The sequence below is a fragment of the Cornus florida genome, unplaced genomic scaffold, assembly GCF_030987335.1.
Source record: "Cornus florida cultivar Cherokee Brave unplaced genomic scaffold, ASM3098733v1 CherokeeBrave_3.0.0_Hap2_Chr11, whole genome shotgun sequence".
Taxonomy (NCBI): domain Eukaryota; kingdom Viridiplantae; phylum Streptophyta; class Magnoliopsida; order Cornales; family Cornaceae; genus Cornus; species Cornus florida.
The window spans coordinates 112,058,122-112,082,460 of NW_026775581.1; the positions used below are offsets into that span (position 1 = coordinate 112,058,122).

The window sequence follows — 24,339 nt, forward strand, 5'->3', positions numbered from 1 at the left end:
ACAACTGAATACTAAAACAAAAAAGTGGAGGAAAATTCAACAACTAGTTATAAAGGCCAGAAATATGTCGTTGTTTCGGTACCCAAAGTAAATTCAAAAACAAATTCACTGGAACAGTAATAATAATGATAAGAAAATTATTCAAATTTCCAGGTGAAAAGTAATTGAAGCATTACTTATGACTTTAAGAGAATGGTGTATTAAAACAGGTACAAACCCCCTTCCCACAAAATAATAATAATATATGCTCAGAATGTCACGGACTTCAAATTCAAATAAAAAGTTAAAGGGTGAAGAAATATTAAAAGGAAAAGAGGAAAGGAGGAACTGAATGTAGAGAACCCAAAATGCACTACAGTTTGTAATATCTAACAACTTCATCACAACCAATTGGAAATGATTCAACAGTTAGGCCAATGGTTTTCTGAGCAATGTAATTGGCATAAAGCATTGGTAAAAGTACTCAACTCCTACTTGTATAATGCCATTACTTATCACAATATCAAGAAATGTGAATGATGAGCACATGAAAAAACCTCTGTTGCTGTTCCTTCTCAGCTTGTTTGCGAGCAAGTTCGGCAGCTGTGAATCCAAATGTATCAAACTGCATAGATGTCCCCAAGGAGCGGCCTTCCATTTCCTAAATGTGAAAAGGCCAATTAAAACACTTGAATGGCTGTCTACTAGATTAGCAGTATTAAACAATATAAATTCCATAAATTTGAATTAACTGCATTCAGTAGATTAAATGTCAAGCGTATGACAATTATTAAGACCCAACAACCGCATCCTATGTGATCTACAAAAAAAATTCAGTCTATTGTTTTTGGTGGGAAGAAATTATGCCGAACGGATGTATCAAGGTGTAATTCAAGTCCTTGCTTTTTTTGTGATTTGGGGACTGATAATCACAATGAAGGTCTAGCCAGTGTTACATCTGAGCAGATTTATATCCACACTAGTAAGATTATTAGTTAAAAATGCCCTGTTAACCAGTTCTATATCACAGTACATTCGAGGAGAAAATGCCCTGTTAGCCAGTTCTCTACAAGTACTGAAAGTTCGTAGGGCTTGAGGGCAGACGGAAGGTCTTAGAATCTTAAACCGCACAATTGATTGTAACTTTCTGAAATTCTAAGACACATATAAAAATATATATATATTCAATAAACTCAGATTTATTACAGTTGAATTCCTGTTTGAATAAAAGCATAGCACCAAAAATAGTACCAGCTGAATCAAACAATGGACTTCTAAAAAACAACCTTAGGAAGCAAGACTGATTGATGGCAAGCATGCATAATATAGTGAGATTAAAAAAAAAATTACAAGCACATGTTCTTGTGGAGTGTATTGTGTGTGTGAGAGAGAGAGAGATTTGAAGGTTAAAGGGTCAGTTTAAATTTTTTAACTTTAAACTCGATCCAATCAAACTATAATTTAGCTTTAAAATGATAGCAACTTACCTAGCAAAAATTATTTCCAAGTTCCCAATATCTTCAAGATTATTCCAGAATTCACAATAGTTTTCTTTAATTTAAACTATAAATTCATGTAACTTCTAAATTTAAAGGAGGCATATGATAGAGTGCCAATGGACATTAAAAAAAAAAATTCCTAAAAAAAATTAAAAATTCCTTAGGCAACATATTATTAACAAACAAACAAGCAGAAAGGATGTAGGACCCCAAGGGACATAATTTGGTGGACTCTACAAAGAAAACAAGTACTTTTTTTTTTTGTTTGATAAGTAAAAGTCGATTAGAAAAGCGTTCAAAAGGGGAACGCGTCCCTAATACAAAAAACAAAGGCTGAACCTAAGGACCAATAGAGTCCAAAAGATCAACTACGTCATCAGTCGAGGAGCAAGCGCTTCCTTTCACATAACAGAAAATAGAACGAAGAATATGAATTTTCAAGGTCGCGAAAGACAATTCCTTTCCTTCAAAGTTTCTGCTATTCCTCTCTCTCTCCATAAACACCACCAAACACAGTGTAGAACTATCCTCCAATAGTCACGAGCGTGACTTCTCACTGGACATCTTCTCCACGCATTAATCAGTCCTTTGGAAGACTGAGGCATTACCCAGTGTACGCCAAAAATGCCGAAGATAAGGTTCCAACAATCATACGCCACAAGATAGTGCATAAGAATGTGATCCACAAAGAAAACAATTATAAAACTTAAAAATCTTATTCAAGACATGTATAGTTAGACACTGACTTGAGTTAACACTACATGCGGGGAAACTAGTGACTTCCCTGTAAGGTGGGGACTACACCAAGGATCGATGTTGAGTCCATACCTAATTGTGATAATATTAGACGAAATAACGAAAGATATTCAAGAAAGCATCCCATGGTGTAATCAGGACTAATAGATACCTCAAAGCGTTAGCAACAAAATTAGAAACATGGAGGAAAGCATTAGAGTCAAGGGGCCTAAGAATTAATAAAACTACAAACGGAATATATGACATGTAAATTTGATAAGGTAGAAAAAGATGACAATACAAATATTACACTACCAGACCAAATAATTACTCACAAAAACTATTTCCGTTACCTAGGTAGGATCAATACTACAAAAAGATGGGGAGATAGACGGTGATGTAGGCCCTGTTTGGCAAGCCTGCTTCATGTTTTTTGCTTCGGATAATGTATTGTAGCGAAGCAAAACATGGAAGTGTGTTTGGTAATGTTTGTTGTGATTTTAATAGTACGAAACCCCCCCCCCCCCCCCCCCAAAAAAAATAAAAAATAAAAACCCTAAACAACCTTTTTAACTAGCCATTTTATTTTTCAAAGTGCCAAACATGCTTATGAATAGTATTGAACACACTGAAAGCAAAAACATTGCTTATGAATAGTATTAAGGATCTTTGCTGGGTTACTTATCAAAAAAATTAAGGATCTTTGCTGGGTTGCTGAATTCTTGCCTTCTTTCTGGCTTTTATCTGTTATCTTTTTGTTAGGAGTTTATGTTTGTATTGTTTGCTGGTTTATTTTGATTTGGTTGGTCTGGGGCTATCATGACGTCATTAAATCCCGGTTTTGTAATTGGTTTTGCCTTTGTTGGTTTTATTAATGAATTCTAAATGCTTACCTCTCAAAAAAAGAAAAGAAAAAATGTTGCTTCTGTTTTGGGTCAACACAAAAGCGCAAAGCAAAAGCGGTTGCCAAACAGAACCGTAGTCAGTCGGATTGGAGTTGGGTGGACAAAATGGAGGCAAGTTAGTGGTATCCCTTGTGACAAACATATACTAAATAAACTAAAAGGAAAATTCTATAGAACGGTTATTAGGCTGGCAATATTGTATGGAGTGGAATTTTGAGAGCTGAGAAAGGCGCAAATACATCCATGTAGCGGAAATGAGGTGATAGGAATCACTAAATGAGATGAGATAAATAACGAACGTATGAGGGAAACATTAGATATGGCACCTATAAATGATAAAATTAGGATGTAAACTTTAGTGGTATGGTCATAGTCAAAGTAGGCCCAATGATGAACCTATAAAAAGAGGAAGAGTTATTTGCGTAGAAGGTAAGCGACAAAGAGGCCGACCAAAACTCACATGGGATGAAGTAATTAAAAACGACTTGAAAAGTCTAAATTTAAGAGTATAGTCTATAATAGGAAAGAATGGAAAAAGATAACTCATGAGGCTGACCCATCTCTATGGGATAAAGACAAGGATGATGATGGTTATGAACTTCTAAATTTATTGTTTTTACAATTTTATCTTCTAATCACAAAATATTTAAGGAAAGGAGCTCTGGCATACATTTATGCTTCCTACTGTGATTTATACAAATTCTTAATTTCCCAAACTATCTTGATCTTTTTTTTCCTCTTAGAGTTAGGTTAAATGAAAGATGTGTTCATGCTTCAACTTCAAGCTTAGGAGGGGAAAAGTAAAATTGAAAAATAACCACATATTCGATAATATGACCACAAAACATGCCACACCTCAGACAAGTTTTCCCTCAAACGAAAATTGATTGACATCACTTCACCATTTCTCGAAAAAATATATATAATTGAGAAAATAGAGCAGGGTCTTAGCTGAAGAAAATGACTTAGAATCAAAATTATTGTGTGCATAAAATTGAATATTACATTTCAAAGAACGAAGACAGATACAGTTATATAAAAAAAGGAAGACAATATAACAGAACATACCTCTTTCTCATCATCATCCAAGAAGTTAATAATATTTTGTTGCTTAACTTCAGCTCTATTCTTCCTGGATGACGTAAATGATTGTGGAGTCCATCCTGCAAGTAATTTCACACATGTTAGTGAAAATGACACCAACAAGAAATTCAGAGCAATATGAAGTAGCCTAATTCTAAGGTGCACTGAAAATATACCCTCTTTAGTCCCAACAGTATTATAGTAACCAGCAGAATAACCTCCTGTAAATGCTCCATGGAATCTTCTTCTCCCTTCTTCATCTCTGACCTGAAAATTACAAAAACTTAACATGGCTAACATCTGATTCGCAACACACAAAGACACTTAAATTAAGAATATTGTTAATCCATTGTTTAATCTAAAAATACATTCATGTTGGCATATGCAGTCTTTACCACCATGTACTGCCACTATCCCTTGTAAATTTATAAGCATAATCTGATGGACCAGCATTACAAATTTGATTCACAATAAGGGTGTCTTTAATATCCCATGGAAACAAAATGGCTCCACTGCGGTTTACACAGCATTTGAAGGTAAGAACCCATCCCCCAAAATTAGTTGGAACTTTCAAATGCTTCCCATGACCACCTAAAATCCCATTAATACCAAAATAAACAACAAAACAATTTGATCGAAACCCTCAATAACAAATGAAGGTAAGCCTTCAATTGCAAAGTAAAACCATGATCAAATAATAGCATAAATTTAAAAATAAAATTGCTAGAGAGGAATAAATTAAACGCTATAAGAGAAATTAAGGTAAGCCTTCAATCAATTATAGTAGTTCACAACTTTCCTTGAACTTAACTGATCATTACCATATAATTCTCCGTTATTTGCTTATAACATGTCCGGAAGCAGAAAAAAATTAGGGTTCTGAATTATATGTGCATCCAATACTTGGAACAATTATCACGCTCAATTGAACCTAATACAACTATACATGTTTCATTCTCAAATATGTAGAAGTACACATACACCAGATAGATATAGATATATATATATATATATAAGAAATACCTCTTGTTTCCAAGATGGAAGGGTTCGCAATTGACCGGTAGCCTCAGCGAGGGCTTTCTTCTTGCGGCTGGAGTTGTCTTCTTCTCGCTCAATCGGCTTCCCGAAGAACACGAAATCTTCTTCGTCACTGCCCATTTTCTATAGATGAATTCGAAACCACTGTTATCAACCTTGACCGGTGATTAGAGGATTGACCTTACACTTCCAAGGGTATTATTAGTAGTGTTATCTGTCTGTCGGAGAGAACTCTCTAGCAAAGGGAAAATTAAGTGGGGAAAGGAAAGGGGAGAGCTTTCAGGCGTTGTTTGGTTTGGCAGAAAATCTTGAAAATTCATGAAATAGAAAGGGAGAAAATTTCGAAATTTAACAGTTTCAAAATCAAGAAAAAATATATATATTTTATTTATTATAATTTTATATTTTATATTTATTATAAAAAATATATATTGTATTTATTATCAATAGGTCGCGAGGATGACTTAAAAATGAGGATGTGTTTGAATTTAAAGTCTGTCTAGAACTTTTAGATTATGGATTAATAGAGCACAAAGATATGCCTCCATTTGGTTAGTTAGAAATTACAATAAAATAAAATAAATAAAATAATTAGCAGAAAATAAAATGAAAGAAAATTATTTTCTATAGCTACTTAACTATCATATAAACTTTTAAAAAATAATAATTATAATATAATATTTTTTGAGAAAGTTTTATAAACTTTTAATAATTTCTTTTATGACAAGTTTTATGTTACTCAAACTATAAAATGACAATTTTTTATAATTTTTTTGAAAAAAATTCATGCTAAAAATATACACGATTAATTTATTTATAGTCCCAAATCGCATTTTAATCGGAAGTTGTGGACTGACAAGCGATATAGTTTTTTTAGCAATATACATTTTAGGGTAAAATACAACTGACACTTTCGTGAGATTTTTTATATTGACAGTCATATAGACGTTGACTATTTTAAATTTTTACTACATTTAACATTATATATTATAGGGCGAATTGCGAAAAACCCCCCTCGACTTTCACCTATTAACAAAAAAACCTCCTTTGTAAATTGTTTTCGCAAAAAATTCCCCTCAACTATCATGTGGAAGTATTTCAACTGATTTCTGTTTAAAGGGTTATGTTTTGGACAAAAATATCCCTTAAATAGTTCTAACAATTTTATTTATTTATTTTTATTTTTTTTTTTTCTAACCTCTCAATCTCCTCCATCCCACCATCGCCACCGTAACCCACCTCTGCCACTGCCACCACAATCCACCTCCATCCACTGTGAAACTAATGATGTGGTAACATACAGCCCCACAAATTAGGAATCAAATCAATTCACTTCAATAAAAACTAATAACCCAATGAAATTGCAAATTTGTGCAAAACATTTATTAATTACTTCAGGAATATATATATATATATATATATATATATATATATATATATATATATGAAAAGGTAATGCCTATGTAAAAGTGAACAAAGCTGCGAATGAGAGGCAGATAAAAAAGAGACAGAAAAAGCAAACACAACCAAAATCTAAAAACATGAAGAAACACAATTACACAACAATTTGACCAAATCACAAAAAAGGCTAAAGAAATTTAACAATTCAAAACAGTTGAGAAATTATGTTTATGGATATTGTTATTCCTTTCAAGAGCCCAATTTCCATTTTGGTGGTGGCGGTGGCGGTGAGTGGAGAGATATAGAAGGGTTGGATGGAGGTGGATTGTGGTGGCAGTGGCCGAGGTGGGTTGTGGTGGGGATGGTGGGATGGAGGAGATTGAGAGGTTAGAGAGATAATAGAAGGTAAATAAAAAAAAAAAAAAAAATTTGTTGAACTGTTTAAGGGGTATTTTCGTCCAAAATATAATTCCTTAAATAGACAGCAGTTAAAATACCCCACTCATGATAGTTGAGAGGGATTTTTTGCTAAAATAATTCATAAGGGGGTTTTTTGCTAACAGGTGAAAGTCGAGGGAGGTTTTTTTGCCATTCGCCCCATGTTATAACACTCGTCGTGAGGTTTTTTTCAGTTCTCTAAAAATAAAAAATTATTACACTGAACTAAACAAAACCTACGTCACTTAGGCTTCGTTTGGATGCGAAGGAGAGAAAATAAATGATAGGATAATATTAGTTACAAGAGAAAATAAACTAAAGGAAATGATAGCAATAATTTACCTTCATGTTTGAATTGATAGGAAATAAAATAAAGGAAATGCTAGTATTCTTGTTTGGATATGATAGATGAGGGAAAATAAAAGAAAGGATAGCAATCGAATTACTATCATACCCTCCATCTATAATTCTCAATGTAGATATCACCACCACCATCCACCCCTTTTTTCTCCGGCGAACCACCACCACCACCATCCACCCTACCGTTGTAAAATTTGTACTATGAGGGATCCAAGCCCCATTCTAGTCCGGGTTTGGGACACAGTCAATCCTCCTTGCTTCTCTCCGGCCATTCCTTGCTCCTATCAGCCTTGTCGTAGCCTCCGGCCACCATCTAAGTCTCACCGGTAAGTTCCTTCACCGCTATACCGAACTTATCATCATCATCCAAACACCTCTAAGTCCTCCACCTCCTCTGCAATAGCAGTTGCAAATCGCCGATTTGCAAAATTCCACATAAATTGGAAAGAATAATAATTTCAGCAATAAATAGAAAGAAACATTTTAGCGGTATTGGATTGAAATTAGAGGAGACGTCGCTGCTTTCTTTTCCGATCTAAACTTCAGATTTCTTCTGATGCATTACTCCGTACAAATACAATCTCTCTATGTATACACTCTCTCTCTTTATAATTTTGTGTTATGTCCTCTTTTCTTCTATATGTATCTTTTCCCTTTAGAATAGTATATTGTGGATTTGCAGTTTATCACATCGTTGAAATTGATACATCCTTCTCCTACGACGGTGGTTCTTCAAGTCAATGTTATAACACTGGAGTTTAATTCTGGCATTATGAAAGTATGACTAACCTACTTTCATTTTCCTTTAAATCTTCTCATTTTTTTATGGATACAATATGTGATACCACATTTTTTTTGTTTTTTGTGCATTGCGTATCTTATGTGTGGGGATACATGTTACGAGGGTTTATATGTGTTGGAATTTATATTTAAAATGCTAAAAGTTATATTTAAGTGCTAAAAATTATAAGAAGGTGCTAAGAATTATGTAAATGAATAAATTGTTCTATCTTGGTGTCATAATTGAATTCAACATATACAATTGTTTTAGTTATGTGATAGCATGCTATGTGTTCGTCAAAAAGTCTATGTGAAAGTCATTCATTCTTGCTAGCTGCTCATTTTGTTAGCATGTATTAACATAATCCCTTTATTATTACTCATATTGCATTGCATAGAGTATGTGTGTGGTGGAACACAAGTGCGAGTATTGAATTTTCGTAAGTTTATGGTGCTGATTTTCCTAAGTGTGTGGGAAATGGGATTGGTTCTGGTTGAAATAGGGTTGAAAATCTCAAAAATTGGCCAAGTGGGTGTCGTTACCGACAGATTAGTAACCCGTCAATCGAGGGTAGGGATATGGGAAAGTACTCCATACTCAGTTGTGAACCAATCCATGTTTTTATGTTAATTTTTGGATCACAATGTTGTGTTGTGTGTGTGAGTCCATGCAGGGGACTTCATGAAGTGTAGGTGTGCATTAGCATATGATTTGGATGGTGTTCCTAAAGTTACTTTATTTGAGTTATGTTGTAGTACCAACGTGCCAACGTTATTTTACTCTTTGGAATTTGTTGTAACTTGTAACTTATACATCTACTTTTACCTTTATCCTAAAAGCATGATCGCTTCTTATTTATTTCATTATGTGTTATGTGAGCATGACTTACGATATTATAGGAAGTGTTATTTAGGCACTCTTTACTGAGCAATTTTAAGCTCACTCGTTGACAAATTTTAGGTGAAGAACAAGTGGAAGGAAAGATTCATCAATCTCATCATTGAAGTTGCCATGTGAAGTTTGGAATCCGTTTTGTCTCATGCATACCGCTAGCATGACATAACTTTTGGTGTAAATTAATGTTATGCATGAAGTAATGTCTATATGTTTTTTGTTGTGAGCATGTAATTTAATGATATCTCTACGTTGCAAGAGAAACTTATATCACATTTGATGTAAGGCGAGTATGATATGTAACTAAGGTTATGATTATCAAACTTAGTGCTTGTAATTATATGAAGTGTGTACGATTTTGAAGCTCTAGCATAATGAATGGTGTTTTGAGGACTTGAAACAGGTTTTGGGATATTTTAGGTGACCACCATACTTGGGTTCAATTGGGAGCCTAAGGACTGAGTTTATTCTTTCTTTTTCATGGACCGAGTCCTACAAATTCGGGTCGTGACACAATATGAGGGATTTGGAGGGATCCTTCCCAATCCTTTATTTCCTCCTGAAATCCTCCCATCCAAACACAACAATCCTAATCATTTATTTTATTTTCTTTCCCTATCCCCCAAATACTCCCATCCAAACGAGGCCTTAACTATCACAATTCATAATATATATATATATATCCAGTATTATGAACCTGCACAACCTCTAAGACATAACAAAATTATATTGTCGATCACACATTCCTATGATTAGATGAAACTTATATTTCTCTCAACTACACAAGCATGATTTGAGCATGGATTCTCCAAATTTTTATTGGCATATACTTTCATCTCAGTGCAAATTAGTGCTCGAATCAATTTGAGTATATATATTCGAGGAAATTTTGTCACAAATAAGAATTACAAGAACTTTCACGCCGTTGGGCTGCATGTGGTTCGTACCAATACTGATCCTCGACTTCTCATCCAATTCGACATGTGATCATATTTCAATTTTAAATAAATTTTGCATCTATTATCGGTCTACTAAAGTGAAACCAATTTACCTCTCATGTAACTCAATAAAAGTGGATTAATTTAGAATTATTAATAACTTATTTTGTTAATCAAACAAATAAATTAACAATAGTCAACATTGTTTATTTTTCACTAGAAAAATAATATTTGCACGAATAAGTTAATTAGACTTGAAAAGACTATTCTCATATTCAAGTGGGACTCATGTTTATCACTTAATAAAATATATGTTTAGAATAAAAACCCTTCAATTAGTATTTTAGGTTTAACTTATCATAAAGAATAGGTAGTATTGTTCATTTCAATATAGTATGCAGGCTGAAACTAGTAATGAGCTAACTTGGGCTATAGCACACAGGTCCAATTGAAAAAAAAAAAAAACAAAAAAAAAAAGCAACAATAACAACAGTACTATTGTTCATATAAACTTATGTACTACTCTTCTTCTTTCTATTAGCCCAACCCATTCCAATCTATAGTATCTCTATAAATAAAAGGAGTTATAAAATTTACAAAGACCAAGCCTTAAATATAAACAAGTCCATGAATCATGGACATGCCCAATCACAAACGAAAGCATAATAAAACATAATATGGCCAACACAGCAAACCAAACACATTGTTAGTCTATGGAAGAAGATCTAGAATCTTGGTGTGTAAGGCACTAAGGCATAGGTGGATGGATATCATAGATTATTATTGTCAATCTAGTGAAATATTGATTTTTATTTTTGTAAAAAAAAAAAAAAAAGCCTTTGTTGATGACTTAATGCATGGTTTCTTGTTAAATTATGTAATTTACTATATAATGGATTAATAACTAGTCAGGGGCGAAGCACACATGTCTTACTTTATAATGTGAATTTATTGATAAAGAACATACACATCTTGCATTCTTGTAAGTGTTTGTTTTAATACTTGTATAAAACACACTTTAGTAAATTATTGACTGTAAAACACGTTAGAGTTTGGAAGTGTAAATGTGTTAGAAATTTGTAAATTATTGAGTTTAATTGAATGACTGATATATGACAATTCTGTATTTAGAGCATGCATGACACAAACAATCATTAGTTTAATTATTTTTAGCCCCTTGCTTTGTAATTCTGGCTCCACCCTGATAGCATGGACTAAGAACTATAAACTTCTCTATTAAGACTATTATTGGTTTAACAACTGCTGTTTAATTAACTATCACAAGGGGGCTAACTGTTGTTTAATTAACTATCGTCGCTAGGGGTTTGTGTGCTTGCGTGCGTGCGTGTGAGAGAGAGAGAGAGAGACCAAACTCCAAGCCATGTACTCTAATATTGACACTTCTATTTATTACACACAACATATATATATATATATATATATATATATATATATATATTAATTACAGCATTAGATACGCAAACTACAAATATTACATTTCGAAACAAAGGGTATAAATATCTATCTTGAAATGATCAGTACTCAAGGTAACACACATACACACATATATATATAGGATGAATTTGATAGGACTATCAAATATGTAGGCAACACTCCAGCTTTCCTTGTCACATTATCACAATCTCTTTCGCCGCTGTTTCACTACTTGTACCCTACAAGACCAACAAATTAAGCATCCTGTATTAGACTAATATACAAGGAACACAAATATAGTGCCCAAAATTTCATATCATGTCATTCAGATTTTGCAATTTTATTCAGTGTGACAGTGTCACAACAATAATTAAAAATACATATGAGCTAGCTTTATATTGATGCATGTATAGAGGTATATAAATACACACACGTGTGTGTGTATATATATATGTACCTTCTTCTTAGGCTTGTGAATCTTCTGCTCTGGCTTTGGAGACAGCTGGGGTGCATGGGTCTTGGGCATACAGACTCCAGCAGCAGCATTGGGTGCACACTTACCAATATTTCCGGAGAAGGGGGGCACTTTCTTGTCCTTCTCATGATGATCGGGTGTCTGTGCCTTCAATGATGACATTTTAAATTAACTTGAATATATATATATATCTATATATATCCTTACCTTGTTGTCCCCAATCACAATTTTCTTCTCAACGCCCTCTATTTGTAGCAAAGCTCCACACTGATCTTGCATCTATGGAATCAGAATTAAAAGTTACGTGAGAAGTAGTTATAGATAAAGCTGGCAAGTAAAGAACAGAATAATTGAAATGGAGAACACTTTGGACATTTTAGTGTTAGATTAGATGCTTTGCTTTGCTTTGCTCTGATTCCTTGCTTATAATGCTGAAGAGAGTTGTCTCCCATCACCCACTAATTAATTACGACGTCTTTTAAAAAAATATTTTTGTATTTGTGACCTTCAAGTCGAATAATTTTACTATTCCATCAAGACCCACCCTCGTTTCCACGTGAGGTTCTACAAAACAAAATTCAAACTGGATTTTAGTTTTTCACCATCAATAAGTAGTCCATTCTTTAGTAATTTTGATTACAACATTAAATATATAGAATAATAAAAAAGAATATTTTTAAGACGAAAGAAAAGAAAGAAAGTAATATTACATATTTAGAATGATATTTTCCAGTCACTTGCTTGGTAAATCACAGCTCTGAAACGGGTGTGCGTTTGAATACCCCACTAATAAAAATATATAGTATTTAAAATTTTGTTTAATTTTTTTGTAATTAATAATCCCCCCATTACTTGACTTTCCAAAAACTAAAAAATCCGAGCCCATTACTCGAACAGATCCACAAGAGGTTAAGGCTAAGCCCACTTTCAAATTAATTAAAATTGGATAAATGGGGATGGCCCACTTTCATCTTTTACGGTTGGCCTCTCTTAATTGGCAGAGAGACCGCCATCTCTCAGTAGCAATTCATCGAACACCTGTTTGAGGCCTTCATTCAAGACGAAAACCATATATATATATAAATCACACACACATATATAGATGTTATCGTTAATGTCCCCATACGCCTTCTTTGGACGTGGACACCACTTTCCAATCACCGTGCGAGTAGTCAGCGGGTCGCACATTAACAACACTAACGCGCTATTAAAGCGCGTCCAGAATCGTTGTTCAACGCGCTATAGACAAGTTTGCCCTAATCGCCTGCGAAACTCGATCTCTCTCTCCTCTCTCTGTAACTTTCGATCTTCTAATTCGAGTCGGATTCGGTTTGTCGACGATCGGTTGATTTTCAGATCCTCGTTTGAGTAGATTTTCAGATCCTCGTTTGAGTAGATTTTCAGTTCTTCTTCGTTATCTGCCAAAGAAGGTTTAGATTTGTAAGTCTCGTTTCATATCTCTCTACGTGTGTCTGCGTGTGAGTTTCGAGGCAGTTTGTTCGTTTTGGCTTAAACTTTAAGCGTTTGATATTCGTTTTGTTTTGAAGGTTGAGAAATGGAACCTATGGACATCGTCGGGAAGGCGAAAGAGGATGCTTCGCTTCCAAAAGGTTCGATTTTCTTTTCTGTTTTTTGAATTATATATTCATATTAATATATACACACACTCGCACACGCCTTTGTATTTGCTGTTAAATTATTTGTTTAATTTTTGGTTTAGCAGGTGATTTTTCTTTTTTCGTTCTTTGAGCAAGCATATTAAATTTGTAATAAAATGATAACAATGATTATTCTCATAACGCATAAAAGGAGATATTTCCGTGGCAGATTTATATATATTTTTTATGATTATTCTTATGTCTTCAACAGATTCTAAACCCTTGAAGCAATGATTTGTGTCCATTGTAAAGCACTTGCACCAAAAAAAAAAAAAATCAAAAAAAATCAAAAAAAAGTTTTTAGTTTTAATAGGAGAAGGATATGTATCTTTGGTACACTATTAAATGATTCGCAAATCTAGATGGGTAATACCAATTTATGTGCCAGATGTTTATTGATTCATATCTCTATTTGTTCTTTTAATACAAAATCTTGTGCTATTGAATCAGTTAGCATGATGTCTAGACAAAATTGGTCAATGAGGTATTGGAGTGTGGTTTGAGCACCAATTGCGTCCATATAGGAGAATTCGGAGAGTATGGTGGAGAAAGACTCTGAAACACATTCTGTCTAGCTGATGCAATATCACTTCATGGCCTTGTTAAAGAATAAAAGGGAAGAAAATAGAAAATTTTGACAGTTTGGTGTTGCAATATCTAGTTATTGTATTCATGAATTAATGTCTTGTGCCAGGTTGTCTGCAAGGCATACCACTTGACGTGTTTTCTTATTTAATTAAACTGGGCTACATTTCCTGCATTTCATAAACCTAATGTTAAAAATATTAAGGTGTTTTTAAGACGAATGATGCCAAGAGCAGGTAAGGGCGTGAGTGACATTTGTACATAATCCTGTAGGGGTCCCCAAATTCCACTGCTTAATTTATTAGTTCTAGCATATCATGTTACAGCATTTTGTGTTCTGGGATTGATGACTTACAAACTTAGTTGATTCATGCTCCTTATTTTTTTTTTCTGATTGAGCATCATATTGTCTAAGTTGGTTTTATTTGTTTGATTTGTTAATGCAACTTATATTTTATCACCAGCTACTATGACTAAGATAATCAAGGAGATGTTGCCTCCAGATGTTCGTGTTGCAAGAGATGCTCAAGATCTTTTAATCGAGTGTTGTGTAGGTGAGAAATTAATTATACAACTTTGTATCTGTTATTTAACATCATCCTTTATGTAATTTGCATTATTTAGTTAATTGTTATTATTCTATGGTTGTTAGTGGCGTTCAAATGTCTTCTGCAATGATGATTTGTGCAATGATTTCCTATTTGATGTTGCATAGAGGAATTAATTTTGTCTATTAATTTACTGCTTTTCCATTTGAGATTGATTGAAGTACTTGCTTTAGCAATGACCTTTCTTTTGTGTGTGTGTGTGTGTGTGTGTATCATGAATAGACATTATACTCAACTTGGTTAGCAGGAAAGAACATTGAAAAGAATGGAAGGTAGGGAGGATGAAGAGTTATGTTCAACTTAGTTATGGGCCTTTCTTTGTAGTGAGTTTGAGAAAAAATATCAGTTGGCCCCCCAACCCAAGTGACCAAGTGCATAGAGTATTTTAATGGCCCCCCAACCCCAAGCCTGTAAAATATTTCAACTTGGGCCCTTTAAAATCCGGTTGAAACAAGCCCAAATTTGAATAGAAAAATAAAGCCCATTATAATTAATTATTTCACCACATATGTTAATATGTACATATATCAAGAGCTATATTGCTAATAAAAATACTTACTAATTAACTTTTAAAATTTTAAGTACATAGAGCTAGTTCGGTCCCCCGAACAAAAGTTTCTGGGTCCTCCCCTAAGCTCATGGGTAGAATAAGTGATTCATAAGAATGGAGTGTCATTGAATTTAAATTAATAACTATAACATGGGCAGGCTAAATTTTTTATCTCTCTTGCGCACACATGATGAGTTTTTGTCTTCATGCATGAAATTGTGGTGGAGGAATCTGTGTCTCAAAGTTTGCAAGTTATTCTAGTTCTTAATTTGCTCTCAAGCTCAACTTCCTAGCTTGTTAACTAAATAAGCTGAAGTTGAATATTATTGTTCTCAGCTTTGTTAAGTCAGTTGGAGACAGTTAATGTGCTAAATCTTTCATCTCAGCTACTTCTAAACTTAAAAAAATAGGTACCACAGCAAAAGATGCCTTGCTATTGAAAGAAGTTTGCTGCTGTCTGGAAAGTTCCCAGTTGCCTGGAAAACGCTGTTGTTTTTCTCCAAACTACAATTTATGTTTTCTCTTACAATGTTGGTCTCGATATGTGCCAATGACGTACAGAATGTGTCTCGGCAGTCCCTTTTTTTTTTTTTCCCTTTATTTGATTTTATATATTTATTTATTGTGGGGGTGAGGGGCCTTGGTTGTCAACTCAATTGGATAGCAGAACTTTGGAAATCACGTTTGTGTTTTAAATTCACTTTTCCCCCTTATTCTGCATAATTGGCATATCATCCATCATGGAAGCACATCTAAACCAAATTATGGGGGTGGGCAAAGCTTGAGCCTGCTCTTTTCATCTCTTACTGTGAGCTTGAGCAGCGTTTGTCAAGATGGAGTGAGGTTAAAATCTGATGGAAAAAATGGTAGTCCAACTGTATTTATGACCTCCATTTAAACACATCCTCATGTTTTCTCATGATGCTTTAGTTTTAGCTTTTTTATAAATTTACAGTTTTGTTTTCTTTAAATTTTATCGTACTTTACCCAAAAAATTTAAAGAATATTTCCTTCATAGGCATAATTATTAAAACTTATGGAATAATAAGATGCCATGGTCTCCAAAGCTAAGTGCATGATGCAACATAAGGCGTGAACATTGGTGAATCAAGGTCCATGCGTGACAGAAATGTATATCAAATATAATTACAATTAGAAAATGTCAAGATATGCAACACAAATTAGTCAACGTTAAATTGAGAAAAAAATTTAGCATCTCAATTAATGGGTTAGCTAAATGAATGTATGCTTATATCTTTTTCAATTTGCATAAACATTTAATTTGTTTGATGTACAATTAACACATTCAAAATATGCCAAAAAAGCTCGTCCAAGTTTTTTTTTTTCTGCTAAATAGATTTTGGCATATTAAGATGAGATTTTGTCCTTTAAATATGTATCATATCAAATATAATTGCAAATGGCACTTATAAAAGGCTGCAATCATATAGATTTTAAACATATTTTATATTATCATATTCAATTTAAATCAAGCATTAGACACATTTGATGCAAGTAGTCTCCCATCAGCTCATGAATACCGAAAGTAATATATCTCTTAGAATTAATTAATATGATCTATAGACTGTAGATTCGTAGAATGATATAAAGCATATCATTAATGGCCATTAAAAGAAAAAAAAAAAGAGGGGGGGGGGGGGGGGGGGGGTTGGAATGTAATTGGATGATAACATTAAATATGCACACTTGGCTAGTGTTTAGCATGATATTCTGGAATTGCTGCTTTTATGAGTTTACCTTTGAGCATAAGTTGATTTGGTGGATATCAATAAGATTCATGCTACAAATTCTGTTTATATTCATCCTAGCCTTTTTTGAAGACATTGGCGAGCTATGTTAACAATGCTCCTTGTTGTCACCATCTTAGTAGTGAATGTCCGCTGCGGATTTTGTTTAGCTTGATTTTGATGGGCATTTAATGGGGACATGGCCAACTTTGATTTTGAGGGATTATATGTTTAGGCAATTTGAACCTGGTGATGCAATAGCTCAGGAGTGGGAGCCCTCCATAAAGCCGCCAAACTTGAATTGACAGTTTGATTATATGATATGCTATAGTTATAATGTCATCCTATGGACTAGAGATGAGGGTGGAGGTACTTGGAAACTATGACCATCCAATAGTGGTTGATGTTACAAGACTGTGAATTGTTATTGTTTCTGTGAGATTCTAGTTCTGCTAATTCAGTAGCCGACCTTCTAACTACGTGAAAACTGCCCTATGAATGTAATGCCACTTCTATGTTTAGTATAGAGCTCCTATTTGTTCCTGCTTACTTGAGGAATGTTCTTGCTCGTTTGTACTCTCGTTTTCTTATTCAATGTTGCTTCTCCTTGGAAAGAAATGTTTTTCTTTTGTCAGAGCAGTTCTTTTTTCATTACCTTCTGTTTTTCAATATCTTCTTTATAATACGCTGTTTGTTCCAAATTTGATAGGCTTTAACATTTAATTTTTTTTACTTATTAAGATTAATTTTTTAAATCTTCTTTCTCAATGTTCAAAATAAACATATCTCCTCTTTCTAGCAACAATTGAATTTATCAATTTCTGGAACTATGGTCCTTTGCTTTTTTTTTTTTTTTTTTTTCGTGATAAGTAAAAATCGATTAGAAAAGCGTTCAAAAGGGGAATGTGTCCCTAATACAAAAACGAAAGTGGAACCTAAGGACCAATAGGGTCCAAAAGATCAACTAATCATTAGTCGAGGAGCAATCGCTTCCTTTCACATAACAGAAAATAGAATGAAGAATATGCGTTTTCAATATTCTTCCTATGCTTTGAAAGTGCTTAACCTTTTTTGGTGGTTTATGTTTACACTCGTGTCAATGTTGTTATATCCATTAGCCTCTGGTCCATTTGATGCACATTTAGTATTCTTTTTACTTGCCTATTCTTGTCTTCAAGAATTTCCTAAACAATAGGTTCATGCATGCTTTTTATTACAGCTCAGTTGCCAGTTCATAGCATTAGTAGATCTGAGTTTATGTTTATTTACTTATTTTTTAATGAAGAAAACTTTGTCCTTTGTTCGATGATCTTGCAGAGTTTATAAACCTTATTTCATCGGAATCGAATGAAGTTTGTAACAGAGAAGAGAAGAGAACAATTGCACCAGAGCATGTACTCAAGGCTTTAGAGGTTTTTTTTATCCAATTTATATTTTTACAATTTCAATTTCAGTTCTTGTTCCTTGTATTATATGTGTTCCGTCCATATTACAGTTTCTAATAACCTTTCCTCATTTATATTGTATTTTAACATTATTATGATGCATAGCTAGGCATCTTTCTTAAGTGGAGACCACTTCTGAGGTTAGACCTGACACATGATTATGTAACTTGTCAAACCGTCTTATGGTTACCTAGCAGAGGTGCAAAAAAGAACTATCTTGCTATGTATCGAATCTTCTTGATACCATCACATGATGAATGGCCAACATCTAGGAATATAATGATAAAATATCCACGAGCGGAATATTGTCGATCCTTTCCTGTGGCTTTTTGAAATAAAATAAAATTGTACCTTTGGGGTTTTGAGGTTATCAACCACTTAGACTGAGGTAGCTGGTTCATTTAGTAGCATCCAGTGCAACACGCAGTTGGATTTCAGTGGATTGGTAATCTAGTATGTTACATTATTGAGCTTACATGATTTTTTAGAGTAATGATTCAACAATGGGCCCTAGACAAAGGCGTGAAGGCAAACAGGTTTCGTGTTCAGACCTCAAAAATAGTTAGATTATGGCTGTGTTGAGTTGAGTTGAGAGATAATTCAGCATCAATACAAATAAACGAGATTATAAGATTTGTATAATCCCATTATATAGAGACGTAGCAAATCAATAAAAATAGAATACCTTCACAAGCAGCCCTATTAATTATGGTTCCTTAACACCAAGTTGATACACAAAATTTGTATAATGTCTTCCTCTCCTCACAGTGCGCCCTTGGCTCCACTTTTATTTCCTAGAGAAACTAAATGCATCTGTATGATTAACGTTGTATGTCCATTTCTGGGTTTATATTATTCCTCAACTCTTCATTCATGCGTTGTTTGTTGTTCCTATGGGGACTCAGATCTTCCATCCACCTGAGACTTCCCCAATGCTGGGACAAGTAATGAGGGGTCACTTAGCATAAACTGTCACTTTATTTTTTTCCTGAATAACTGTCACTTTATTTTTTTCCTGAATAACTGTCACTTTCTTTTAGTATTGTCCAAGGGGAATTTAAGCTTACAAGCCAATTGAAGGAGCTTGGGCATGATGCGTGTTTACATTGTGCTGTAGACAATGTTAATGTGAGCTAAATCTTAATTCAAGCCAATGATCTTTTTTAGTGTTCTGGGAAGAAAAGCAAATTGTAGACATTCCTTGAGACGTTTGCGGCCAACAAAGTTTGTCAGCATATATATAGCCAGATACAAGAAACATTTGCATTGTGCTTAATTTTGATGTGCAGGATGAGTAGCAATAAATATAACCTCACCTCATTTTTAGAATATTACAATTTGCTTGTATTTTACTGCCTTGATGCTAAGAGCATATAAAATACTTGCCCTGACTTGTAAATGTGATTCTCTCAGGTTCTTGGTTTTGGGGAATACATTGAAGAGGTCTACGCTGCATACGAACAACACAAACTTGAGACTATGGTAATTATTCATTACATGCTTATCAACATTTTAATTCACACAAGACCCGTGTTATGACAACTGGGTTGAACTGGCCTACAAGACCATGTGACTGGAACCAGTCTTTTTTGGTCGATCTGATTCATCCGCCCTCTTATGTTACCCAATTGGCTGTTGTGAAACCAGTGAACAAGGGCAACTAGTAAACTTAATTTTAAACATTTATGTAATTTCAAACACACAGCATATACTGATATTCTTTGGAAATACCTTCCAACAGGACACCATAAGGGGTGGGAAGTTGAGCAATGTAGCTGAAATGACCGAGGAAGAAGCATTGGCTGAGCAGCAGAGGATGTTTGCAGAGGCACGTGCAAGAATGAATGGTACAGCCACGGTCCCCAAACAGTCGGACCCCGAACCGCGTTTGGATAGTTAAATTCAAGACCTTTACTCTCTAGTCTTTTGAACCGTATGCAAGCATTCTCTACTTCTGTGCTGCTTCCTCTTATTTCTGTACAAAAGCCCTTGCTAGTTACATGACATTTCTAGATTTGGATTTTTTTATACTGAAGTTTCTAGATTTGGATTTAGTTTGTACTCTTTGAATCATGTCTATATGTTTTACTGTAATTAGTGAGAGTTTGTCCAAATTTGCCTCTATTTCAGAAACCTTATGTCCAGTTATTATCTGTTAATTGGATTGGAAGGAAATGGTGGTGCACTTGTCACTGACTCACTGTTACTGAACTTGACGCTATTAGGTGGTGGTTGGGAGTTGGGACTGCTATATAATGTTGGGTCATAAATTTAATCAGTGGAGAATTCCAACTTTGCTTGATGCTTAGAGCAACTAATCAACCGGTCCCATGTAGGATGCTTGAAATGGGTGATTAGCCAAATAAATGATGTTTCCAAGACTAAGTTAATTTTGGCCATATAGTGGGTCCTAGTAAACCATGGGATTTCGGTTTTTAGGTAGGTGATCAGAATCTAGATACTCCTAACCCTATTTAACCTTGGTGCACGTCTTTGCTAGTAGGTGAAGTGTGTGGTCTTTCAAGTTTGAAGCCAATCTGGGAATTCTGGAACCCAACAGAGCCCTGGTGCAGGTTGGCAATAGAAGACGTGGGTGCAGAATGTTGTGTTGGAAACATGTCTAGGGTGAATAGTGATGGCTCTGGTTTTGTGTGACTTTTGTGACTTTTACCGTATTTGGATTCAAGTCAAAAAAGAGTCAGTCAAGCCCTTGCTTTCCCTCCCTACCCCACAAGAAAGTGAAATAACACATACGTTGTCTCCCTTAGATTCCTTTCTTTATTTCAAAACCTCTCTCTCTCTCTACCCTGATGTGTCTGTCCCTGTTCTTCATTCCTATTACAGTTTGGTGGGGTAGATAATGTTTCCTTTGTCAGGATTCTCTTTTACTAACAAAGGACTAGAAACAAAAGAATAGATGAAAACCCCAAAATCCAATTAAAAAAATCTAAAGAAGAAACCAGAATCTGTGTCTGTTTCTCTCTCTACCTATCCCACAATCTTTAAGGAGCTGCCTTCCCTTTGATTTGTTTTCTCATGTGAAGACAGTCATGGCAAAGAGCTTCTCCCAAGACGTCCCCAAGAGGCACTTCCACTGGACAAAGAAGGTTAGTAACGAAGATGAAGAAGTCCCAACCATCAAGTCGTCCTCAAACAACACTGAGGATGAAAAGAAAGAGGTTAATAAGGCCGCGGTGACAACAGAGCCGGCGGCTTCAACACCTCCCCCAAGGAAGAAGCTGCAAGCAATAGCAGTTTCAAGGCTGCGTTCGGTTCTCACTGCGTTTAACAAGAACCGTTCACACTTGCCACTGGGGCTTGGACCCAAAGTGGTGGGTACCCTCTTTGGAAACCGGCGTGGGCATGTACACTTTGCATTCCAAAGGGATCCGAACTCTCAACCGGCCTTCTTGATCGAACTAGCCACTCCGATAAGCGGATTGGTCCGGGAAATGGCGTCGGGGTTGGTTAGAATCGCTTTGGAGTGTGACAAGGAGAAGGAAGAAGAGAAGAAGGCAGTGAGACTGCTGGAAGAGCCTGTGTGGAGGACTTACTGCAATGGGAAGAAGTGTGGCTTTGCGATGAGGAGAGAATGTGGGCCGAAGGATTGGAAGGTTTTGAAGGCTGTGGAGCCAATTTCAATGGGTGCTGGGGTTTTGCCTGCTGGGAATGAAGAAGGAGATGGAAATGATGGTGAGATAATGTACATGAGGGCCAAGTTTGAAAGAGTGGTGGGGTCTAGAGATTCTGAGGCTTTTTATATGATGAACCCCGATAGCAATGGAGCTCCTGAGCTCAGTATTTACTTGCTTAGAGTCTAAGTTGCCATGGGAGTTCTGAATTACTCAGTTCCTCTTTCTTTTTTCCTTCAAGACTTCAGAACAGTGAACTAATGATACTTGTGTAACTCTTGAGCCAAGGACATGGAGGCATCTAAGTTCTCTCCAATGTTTTTCTTGTCTTCTTTTTTTTTTTTTTTTCCTTCTTTTTTTCTTTTCTATAGAAAATGGTAAACTGGGTTTAATGTATTTTTCTAGCTTTGGGATGGAATGGGAAATATATATATTTGTCTCACTATTACTACACACTTGAGCCAAGGACATGCAGGGATCTAGTTATCTCCATTTTTTTTTTTTCCGTCTTTTTTTCTTTTCTTGTTATTTTTTTTCCAATAGAAAATAGAAAATTGGGTTTAATGTATTTACCTAGCTTTGGGATGATGGAATGGGAAATATATATATTTGTCTCACTATTACAGGATTTTGTTTTCCTCTCAGTACAGTGCCATTCTACATGACCAATTTATGCAGTAAAATGCTAAACAAAATGTGAAAGAAATAATTCTAGTGTTCCATAATATTTTAAGGCATCATACAATAGATGTTATACCTCTAGAATTGTTTTGGTAATTGTCAGATGTATCTGACATGGGGAAACTGCATGTGTTTGGGGACCAGAAAAAAAAGAAAAGAAAAGAAAAGAAAAAAGAAAATGCAATGTAATGGTCCACATGACAATTTTATTCATTTGTTTGAATGGTGTTTTATTTGGAAAAATTATAATTAAAGAGCCTTAAACTAATGAGCAAGGAAAATCATTACTAAAGAGCTAATAATCTCATCTAGTAAATTGATGGAAATGAGTCACAAGGCATACACTTTAAGAGTTTCATGTGTTTGGATATGGTTCTTCGCATTGCCATTTTTCCTTGGATATGGTTTTGCTTCTAGACAAGCCGCAGCTTTTCTTGAATACTCTCTCTCTCTCTCTCTCTCTCTCACACACACACACACACACACAAATGTGAAACAGGTCCACTATGGATGGGTTCAATTTCTTTTATTTTCTTTCCTTTCCTTTCCTTTCCTTTCCTTTTCTTTTCTTTTGCTTTTCTTTTCTTTAATATTTTAAAAGCATAGGTGGGTTTTCCTTTTGCAACTAGGTTAGTAATGCACTCAATACAATTTTGGCATTTGATCCAAAGATATTAGATGTTCCTTCCAATCATTGAATTTGATGAATATTTTTTGTGTTCAGTGATCAAGAAACATAAGAATCCCCAATTTATTTATTATTAAAGACTAGTTATAGAACTCCACAAAAGCATATCAGAGGAAATTTCTAGGACCTGACAAATCAGGCAGCAGCATATTATGCTTTTCATATTCATATTGGGGATTGCCATTCCCCACTTGCAGTTCATATAACTTTGATTGAACCCTCCATCTTTGCATTCTTTTGGAAGAAAGAAACAGTGGCCTCAATGATTTTGAATCCCCTATAAAGCAGACTTCAAGATATATATATATATATAAAAGCACCGACACATAAAATTATAACTATCAAGAAATGTTTATTAGACTAATTTGAATAGAATGATCTATTTATTTATGATGTGAACGCTTTCATAGCTCATCATGATTTGTTTCCGTTGTTTTTGGGAGTCCGGTTTCGAACATTCACACCTCTAATTTCTAATTTTAAAACCTTTTCTCTTTCAATATCGACTCTATTAAAGTTACGACATAATTTCTTTGGATTAAAAATCATGAGCGATATTTGCACTCTCCTTATAACCAAATGCACTTCACTCATAAAGAGAAATGATTTAAATGTACTTGTAAATAGAAAAATTAAATATTAAGGGAGTATGTTTGTCATTTATATTAAAGAAAAAGACAAGAAAAGGGGTGGATTTGTTAATATTAAAAAAGGAATTGCATGATGTTTTTCTTCACCAAAATGTTAGGTTTGTGACTAGTCTATCCCAAAATTATGTACTCTA

At 34.6% G+C, this 24,339-nt stretch overlaps 3 protein-coding genes across 3 annotated transcripts in view; 2 read left to right on the forward strand and 1 right to left on the reverse strand.

Moving 5' to 3' along the window:
* Positions 1 to 5,568, reverse strand: part of LOC132285714 (G patch domain-containing protein TGH) — a 37,847-nt gene extending 32,279 nt beyond the window's left edge. The window contains exons 1-4 of the mRNA XM_059787909.1: positions 5,225 to 5,568; positions 4,378 to 4,468; positions 4,187 to 4,281; positions 537 to 640 (exon numbers count right to left, since the gene is read on the reverse strand). Coding sequence (XP_059643892.1) covers positions 537 to 640; positions 4,187 to 4,281; positions 4,378 to 4,468; positions 5,225 to 5,359 — 425 coding nt within the window. The 5' untranslated portion in view covers positions 5,360 to 5,568. The remainder of the gene's footprint in view (positions 1 to 536; positions 641 to 4,186; positions 4,282 to 4,377; positions 4,469 to 5,224) is intronic.
* Positions 5,569 to 13,005: 7,437 nt separating this feature from the next.
* On the forward strand, positions 13,006 to 20,668 carry LOC132282482 (protein Dr1 homolog). The gene is made up of 6 exons (XM_059784185.1): positions 13,006 to 13,400; positions 13,508 to 13,570; positions 14,668 to 14,757; positions 18,427 to 18,521; positions 19,968 to 20,036; positions 20,296 to 20,668. Exons 2-6 carry the CDS (start codon positions 13,516 to 13,518, stop codon positions 20,452 to 20,454), a joined length of 468 nt encoding a protein of 155 aa, XP_059640168.1. The 5' UTR covers positions 13,006 to 13,400; positions 13,508 to 13,515; the 3' UTR covers positions 20,455 to 20,668.
* A 132-nt stretch (positions 20,669 to 20,800) lies between these two features.
* LOC132282481 (protein MIZU-KUSSEI 1) lies at positions 20,801 to 22,639 on the forward strand. The gene has a single exon (XM_059784184.1). The coding sequence runs from the start codon at positions 21,605 to 21,607 to the stop codon at positions 22,373 to 22,375; it is 771 nt and encodes a 256-aa protein (XP_059640167.1). The 5' UTR covers positions 20,801 to 21,604; the 3' UTR covers positions 22,376 to 22,639.
* The last annotated feature ends 1,700 nt before the right edge of the window (positions 22,640 to 24,339 follow it).

Bases quoted from the DNA above. Each gene is read 5' to 3' on its own strand.
- LOC132282482 (XM_059784185.1), top strand. From the start codon at position 13,516: ATGGAACCTATGGACATCGTCGGGAAGGCGAAAGAGGATGCTTCGCTT. The intron at 13,571-14,667 runs GTTCGATTTTCT...TTTTATCACCAG, and splicing joins GGATGCTTCGCTTCCAAAAG to CTACTATGACTAAGATAATC. The intron at 18,522-19,967 runs GTTTTTTTTATC...TGATTCTCTCAG, and splicing joins ATGTACTCAAGGCTTTAGAG to GTTCTTGGTTTTGGGGAATA.
- LOC132282481 (XM_059784184.1), top strand. From the start codon at position 21,605: ATGGCAAAGAGCTTCTCCCAAGACGTCCCCAAGAGGCACTTCCACTGG.